This window comes from Nicotiana tabacum, chromosome 20, assembly GCF_000715075.1.
Source record: "Nicotiana tabacum cultivar K326 chromosome 20, ASM71507v2, whole genome shotgun sequence".
NCBI classification, from domain to species: domain Eukaryota; kingdom Viridiplantae; phylum Streptophyta; class Magnoliopsida; order Solanales; family Solanaceae; genus Nicotiana; species Nicotiana tabacum.
Window position 1 is genome coordinate 2,344,925 of NC_134099.1, and position 8,190 is coordinate 2,353,114.

An 8,190-nucleotide genomic window follows, 5' to 3' on the forward strand; every position below is an offset into this window, starting at 1 on the left:
ATTAAGTACATCAATGGGTGTTCGATCACTTGAAGTGAATAAGGATCCGTTCCGACCTCCAGAAGAGGATGATGAACTCCTTGGTCCTGAAATATTCTATCTTAGTGTAATTGTTATGCATTTATAGGTTGTGCAGATCGTATTGGTTATGCAGATACAAGATTAGAATGCGGGGACTCAAATATTTGAAACAAGGTTTTCATCAGGGGTAGTAAAATACGCGATGCACTCTTTTTTTCTTATTAAGGTTTTTTCCCACAGGGTTTTCGTTATAAGGTTTTTAATGAGGCACTTAGCAATGCATATTACTAAATATGTGTAGTCTTTTTACTTCACTAGGATTTTTTCCCACATAGTTTTTCCTAGTAAGGTTTTAATGAGGCACATTATCTTTTAATGAACATCCAATGTGGAGTGTTATAAATATATTATATTATGGATGTTCATTTTGGCACATATGGATATTATATTATATCAATATGGGACTCCGTCGTAAATATATTTATATATTAGTACTTTATTGGAAATAAGCTTCATGAAGAAGCTTATCACTTCGATACCCGGTTATGGATAAATATTACCTCCGGTAGAAGATTATCCATATCAGGTATAATAAGCTTATCCTTTCGATACTCTGTTATTGATAAACATTACCCCGATAGAAGATTATTCATACCTGATATAATAAGCTTATCCTTTCGATATTCCGTTATGGATAAATATTACCCCGGTAGAAGAATATCCATATCGGGTACAATGAGCTTATTCTTTCGGTACTCCATTATGGATAAACATTAACCCCAATAGAAGATTATCTATACCTGGTACAATGAGCTTATTCTCTCAGTACTCCGTTATGGATAAACATTACCCTAGTAGAAAATTATCTATACCTAATATAATGAGCTTATCCTTTCAGTACTTCATTATGGATAAACATTACTCTCAGTAGAAGATTATCCATATTTGGTATAATAGCAGCTTACACCACAACTTGCAGTAGAAACTTACACTGCACCTTACATCGCAGCTTGCAGTAGCAGCTTTCTTTCTTCTATAAATAAAAAAAATTTCAGTTCATTATGTATATCAGTTTGAATTCGAATAATATATCAATTAAATTTCAGTTGATATAAGAATTTGAATAATATATCAGTTTCTCTCTTTTAGTGTCTTTATTTTATAACAGTGATTTTTTTGTTTGTTTGTTAAAGGGACTAAAATCAGAAAAATAAAAATAAAAAACAAAACACCATTTCCGACCAGCTCTTACGTGAGGCTAGCCGAAGATTACTTTCCCGGCGGGGTAGGTTAGGGTTTGAAGATGAAAATGGGTTTAACGAATGAGGAGGAAGAGGAAGTGGCATGGAAAATGGGGAAGGGTTTGTTGAACCCTAGCTGGTCGGAAAATGTAAAGGGGATCACCGGAGTAATTTTCCGGCAAGCATTGATTTTCCGAAAAAGCAGTAGTTTCTCCGTTCAAAGTCCCTCTCTTTTTTCTTAGGCTCAAAAACTTGTGAAACAGAAAAGGAAGCACAATTGAAGAATACACGGCTTGATTTTTAGAAGTTGAGGTATCTATTTGAGTACTCATGGAATTAAGGTGCTTTTACTTTAAAAATCTGTGCAAATATAAGTGTCAATTTGAGTATTAAGCCATAGTTATATGCACTCTTATCCAGAGTTGGATTTAGGATTTTAGTATAATGTACTCGATTTTTAAGGTTATTAGTACTGAAGTTATTTCTTTAGGTGAGAGTCTATGGAAACAACCTCTTTTGCCCGTTCAGAGTAGGGGTAATGCTGCGTACATCTCACCCTCCCCAGATCCAACTTGTGGAAATACATTGGATAGTTTGTTGCTGTAGTACTGAAGTTATTGCATTTAAATTATGGATTCAAATCTAATATTTGTTGACATTTTAGTGCTTTCACATCATAAATCTATATTCCGGGTCAAAAATACTGGCTTCGAATAAATACATGCCGAATCCGCCCCTGGGCTTGTTTCATAAGCTAGCAATAAAAATTAATGATTGATTCTTTCTCATATTTTGAAGAAGATGGCTTGGAACATAGCAATAATTTCTAGCTTTCTATATATTGACAAACTTGAAAAACTTTCTTGGTAGTTTCCAATGAGAAAGTGAGCAAATGGAAGGTTTGATTTTTTTTTTTTTAATATTATTGAAGTGTCTTTTAGGGTGTGACTAGAACCATTTCCTTTTTTTTTTTTTTTTTTTTTTGTAAACCATTTCCTTTTTCGCTTTCACCTTTGGATGTATCTATAAACCATTTATCTGTAGATAACTGAGAATATAGCAAGGGACGGATCAAAGATTTTAACTTTATAGGTTCGTAATTTTCTTAACCCACAATTCATTTGATTTTCTGGGTTCAGAACATATTTTTTGTACCTATAGGTTCTGCGCCGAAGCTATTGGATTCAGTTGAACCTGCTCGTTATATTGTAGATCTGCCCCTGAATATAGCTTCTATTTCTACAGTTCAACTCATCCATTTCCAGAGACTTTGGTCCTGAAAATGATGAGAAGTTGCTGTTAGAATGCAGAGTCAAGAAGTCAAGTCTTTCTAGTGCTGTCAATGACTAGAGAGGCTAATGTGAACATTTCCTTTTTTTCTTCACCTTCCTTTTCCCTAATAAGTCTGACCCATGTTATACGTTTGGTTCCACATAGTGTTTCTTTTTGACAAATTTATACACTTTTGATATTATAAAGAGAGACTTGTGAGCAAGTTAGACTTATAGTTCACAAACCTTTAGCTAGCTTTCCTCTTCTTGGAAAAGGATTCAGTATGGCTTTGGCTTCTTCTTTTGTTTGTTTTTTTCTATCTCTTCTTCTGATCTTTGTTCAGGCAAATGGTTTAACTAACTCTACTTGTCGAAAGTCCTTTTCATGCGGAAATCTTACTGACCTGAGCTTTCCTTTCTCTCTTTCCACACAATCTGACTGTGGAATAATGTCCATTTCTGGTTGTGATGCTAAACCATTTCCAAGAATCCAACTGCTTCCTGGAGGCGATTGGTACTATGCTTTACAGAAGCCGTTTAATTATACAGTTTTGCTTGCGGACGCCAAGCTTAATACCATGTTGACGCAACACAAGTGCCAGGCGTTTAACAATAAATTCTCCCTTCCAGACTCCCCTTCTATTTCTTTCACTACGCTTTCGCTTCACAACTTCTTCAAATGCAGTAGCAACAGTAATAATACCCCATACATTACCCAGAAAATGAGTGCTCATTTCAATGATTATGAAGTGTACGATAGCTGTGATGGCTTCACCATATACTACAAGCTTGATGGAGCTGATGAAGAAGACATTCTAGCAGACGATCTTACTGCTAGCTGTTCTCGCTTATTAAATTGCCAATTGACCCGAGATCATATGATGGTGATTTGTTCAACTTGTTAGTTCCCTATTTTCTAGTAGAATGGAAACTATCTGATGACTGTTACCACTGCCACTATGGTGGAGATGGAGGTCAATGCCACGCTGATAAAACCAACAAATTTTATTGTCACAAAGGTAAACATCTCCAAAATAATATATACTTTCAAGGGTCAAGTTCATGTTTCTTTAGTCCCTTTCTTGTTTCATGTCACATATTGATAATATATCTCGTTACATTGTTCCCCTCTCGTAGATGCAAAAACAACTAAAAGACGTGCAGTGTGGCTGTTTCTGGCAGCAGGTAGTCTCAGAACCTTTCTCTAATTGTTTAGGTTATACAAAATGTATGGATAACGGAGTTAAGGAAAAAGGCCTTCTCCTTTTTATTTTTTCAAAGACCTAATGGCTGGATTATTGACTTCTATTCCAGGTTTTGGTGGAGTTGGGTTGGCGCTGATAACTTGCTTAGTTGTGTACTTTATCTGGTGTTATCAGAAGAGGAAATTCAGTCCATCACGCTTTCTCTCAACAAAGAAATTGTCAGATATATTTAAACATGATGTTGAGATAGGCAGTATATACTTTTGTGTCCCAGTCTTCTCTTATTCAGAACTTGAAGAAGCTACAAATGATTTCAATTCCTCTAGAGTACTTGGAGATGGAGGTTTTGGAACTGTTTACTATGGTGAGGATCTTCCTAATCCAACTAACTTATGCTTCAACAATTTCTTCTTTTGGCTAATTCTTGTCCATCGATGAACAGGAAAACTTAAGGATGGAAGAGACGTTGCTGTAAAGCGCCTTTACGAGCACAACTGCAAGCGAATGGAGCAGTTTGTAAATGAAATTGAGATCCTTACTAGACTAAGGCACAACAATCTTGTCACCCTCTATGGCTGCACTTCAAGCCGAAGCCGTGAACTACTCCTTGTCTATGAATATATTCTTAATGGAACTCTTGCTGATCATCTCCATGGTCAAAGAGCGAAGCAGCTATCACTCGCGTGGCCAATTCGCATGAACATTGCTATAGAAACTGCTGGTGCATTGGCTTACTTGCATGCTTCTGACGTAATACACTGCGATGTCAAGACTAGTAACATACTCCTTGATCACAATTTTAGTGTTAAAGTTGCAGATTTTGGGATTTCAAGGCTCTTCCCAAATGATGTCTCTCATATTTCAACTGCACCGCGGGGAACCCCTGGCTATATTGATCCAAAGTATCACGAATGTTACCAGCTGACTAGTAAAAGCGATGTTTATAGCTTCGGGGTGGTCCTTGTCGAGCTCATTTCATCAATGCCAGCTGTGGACATGAATAGGCATAGCCAAGAGATTAATTTGGCTAACTTTGCAATAAACAAGATAGTAAAATGTGCATTTAACGAGTTGATCGATCCATCCCTGGGGTTCGATTCAGATACCAAGATATGGGAAATGGCGACTTCAGTGGCAGAGCTGGCTTTTCTATGCTTGCAGACAGATAGGGATGTGAGGCCTACTATGGTTGAAGTTCTGGATATTCTAAAGGAGATTCAGACTAGTGAACTTGACAATGAGAAGAGAGCTAAAATAGTAGCAGTTCCTCCTTTCCCTGAATCAGAAAATTTGTTATTGTCGAAGCAAGTCAAATCCCTACCTTCACCAAATTCTTTGAGTGATAAATGGTTTACTTGCTCTGATATAACTAGTACAACTAGTTAAAGTTCTATAGCCCCTTTCTTTACAGTCAGGACATCATGCAGAAGAAAACTGATGCCTTTTTTCATGATTTTGAGAAATACAATGTGTAAAGATTTCAATGTCTATTATCACCATCCCAGTAAAACATTGGGAAATTCTAGTGCTAAGATAAGTGTCAAACTTCCAGATCACTGTTCAATAATACAATTGCCAATTCCTTTGCCTACACCATCTAAACTATATGCTAGTGACTTGTTTGAACTGTTGACTTCTAATATTCTGCTAGAATGGGAGTTGTCCAATGATTGTCATCACTGTCTTGAGAAAGGAGGGAAATGCCTGATCGGTCGCGAACACAAATTTCATTGTTCCAAAGGTATATGCAACTGAAACTTGTGGGAAAAAAACTATTGTTCTGCTTGTTTTCTATTGAGGTTTATCTAAAATAGCTTCTTTTTTTACTTCAGGAAAAAAAGAAAAAAGTAAGCTGAGAATGATTCTGGCTGCAGGTAGTTGCCTGTTATTAACAATATTTGTTACCAATAACCACATTTGTAGTTTAGAATAGTACATTTCAAAAGAATCAGACTCTGATTACTTTGTCTTATGTTTTCTAGTTTTTAGTGGAGTTGGTTTGATCCTAGTATCTTCCATTGTCATCCTTTCTATATGGCGTTACAAGAGAAGGAAGAATGATTCTACACAACTTCGTCGGGAGCTTGAGGTAGAGAGCAGATATTTTGGATTTCAGGTTCCAGTTTTTTCCTATGCTGAACTTAAAGAAGCCACCAATAATTTTGATTCCTCAATGAGCTTGGAGATGGATGTTTTGGGACTGTATATTATGGTAAGTATAACTTTAAATGTAAGACTTATGCTAAAAAGACAAAAACACTCAGTATCTCACTGTTGTTGCATGTTATGAATTAGGAAAACTATATGATGGAAGAGAAGTTGCAGTAAAATGCCTATATGAGCACAACTGCAAGAGAATGCAACAGTTCATAAATGAAATCGAAATTCTTACTCGGCTGCACATCAAGACGAAGCCGTGAACTTCTCCTTGTTTATGAATACATTCCTAATGGAACAGTTGCTGATCATCTCAACGGCGAAGGAGCAGTAGAGGGATCGCTCATGTGGCCCATCCGTATGAGTATTGCAGTAGAAACAGCCAGTGCATTGGCCTACCTGCATGCTTCTGATGTAATACACCGCGATGTGAAGACTAATAACATTCTTCTTGACGACTTTCGTGTCAAAGTTGCAGATTTTGGGCTGTCAAGACTTTTCCCTAATGACGTTTCTCACATATCCACTGCTCCTCAAGGGACTCCTGGATGCGTCGATCCTGAGTATCATGAATGTTATCAACTTACTGACAAAAGTGATGTTTATAGTTTCGGGGTTGTCCTTATCGAGCTGATATCATCAATGCCAGCTGTGGACATAACTAGGCATAAGCACGAGATCAATTTGGCTAACTTGGCGATAAACAGGATACAAAGATGTGCATTTGATGAACTGATTGATCCATTGCTCAGGTTTACATCAGATACACTTGTTAAGAGAATGATCATGTCTGTCGCGAAGCTAAAGTATTGGACATTTTGAGAAATATTCAGAGTGGAAAATTCCAAAATGAGAAGACATTAGAGACTAGTGCTAGTTTTAACTTAATCAAGTCTAAGGGTTTGCTCTCTTTCAAGATCTCAAGTTCGAAACCCATTGGATGCAAACAATTTTTGAGGGCCATCGGACTGGGTAAAACCTGAATTAACCGTGGTGCACTTGCGGGAAACTCCTTGCCGAGGGCCTGTGCACCCCCAGGATTAGTCGGGGCTCGAAGAGACTCGGACACCCAGTGCAAATCAAAAAAAGAAACCGTCTAAGAGTGTTAATATCCCTCCTTTTTCGCCTGAATCAGATGAAGTTGCACTGCTCAAGAAAGTTAAGTTCTTAAGTCCATCAGATACTAATAGTGAGATATGGATTAGTGGCTCTACTACAACTAGCACTGGTGAGTGAATATCTTAAGAATTTACAAAAGAATGTATTTTCAGACTTCAGAATCTACTATAGGCAATGTACATATAATAAATATGTTATGCTACTTTTGCTTTTTAACTGTCAATGTTCCTGAAATTATTTCCTTTCTAAAACATCAATGTGTTTTTTGTCTTGTTCCTGTGCCTTGACACAAACTACTGGCTTCCAAGTTAAAAGTTGGAAAAACTGAGGAAAATGTTGGGATCAAAAATAACAAAGCGTCATGCGGAAGCTAACAAAGCAAACATTAGCGACGATAAATCAACAAACTCAGTGGAATCCCACAAGTGGGGTCTGAGGAGGGTAATATGTACGCAGACCTTACCTCTACTTTAAGAAGGTAGAGAGATTGTTTCCGATAGAGCATCGGCTCAAGAATAGTGAGTGAGTGACAAATTCTCTTATGAGGGAGCAACAAAAAGTAGAGGGGAAAAAAAGCAACCATCAAATTGTGTTTAGTGGCCTTAGTTAAACTCAAACTTGGTTATTTATAATAGGAGAAATTCCTTAGATATAGTAGGCTATATTCATCAAAAGGCCAAAAACAAGGACACAACAACTCATTCTCTCAATTAACGTAGGACGTTTTAACATTTTTGCATGTCAAGGGATCGACATTTAAAACGTGTACAGTAATTAGGGGTCCAACATTTGGTAAACCAAAAATAGATATGAGCCCGACTCTAATATCATGTTGAATACAATGGACATTAGGATTAATTCAATCGAAAAAACTAAACTTGTGATATGAGGATTACCTAAGATCATATAACTAGATGGCGGAAGTAAGATTTCCACCAAGGGGATTCAAAAAATTTAAAAAGTAAACACGCAAAGAAACTAAAGGGATTTAACGCTTACTATTATACATGAAAAATATTAACTTTATTTAGTAAGTGTAATTTTCGACGAAAAGGGTTCAGCCGAACCCCTTTCTGCCCACCTAACTCGCCCCGGAGACAACAATCCACTCCATCAACCAAACCTATGAGGGTCACTTAACAAAACACATTTTCATAATTATTGTTCATTTTAACT

General features: G+C 36.9%; 1 protein-coding gene across 1 annotated transcript; it reads left to right on the forward strand.

Moving 5' to 3' along the window:
- The first annotated feature begins 2,681 nt into the window (after positions 1 to 2,681).
- LOC107773632 (LEAF RUST 10 DISEASE-RESISTANCE LOCUS RECEPTOR-LIKE PROTEIN KINASE-like 1.1) lies at positions 2,682 to 7,265 on the forward strand. Its single transcript, XM_075240757.1, is given in 11 exon segments — positions 2,682 to 3,375; positions 3,378 to 3,552; positions 3,671 to 3,718; positions 3,848 to 4,102; positions 4,181 to 5,479; positions 5,571 to 5,612; positions 5,721 to 5,906; positions 5,909 to 5,950; positions 6,034 to 6,130; positions 6,132 to 6,697; positions 6,700 to 7,265. Coding segments are annotated over 11 exon segments (3,447 nt in total). The 5' UTR covers positions 2,682 to 2,817; the 3' UTR covers positions 6,879 to 7,265.
- Positions 7,266 to 8,190: the final 925 nt, after the last annotated feature.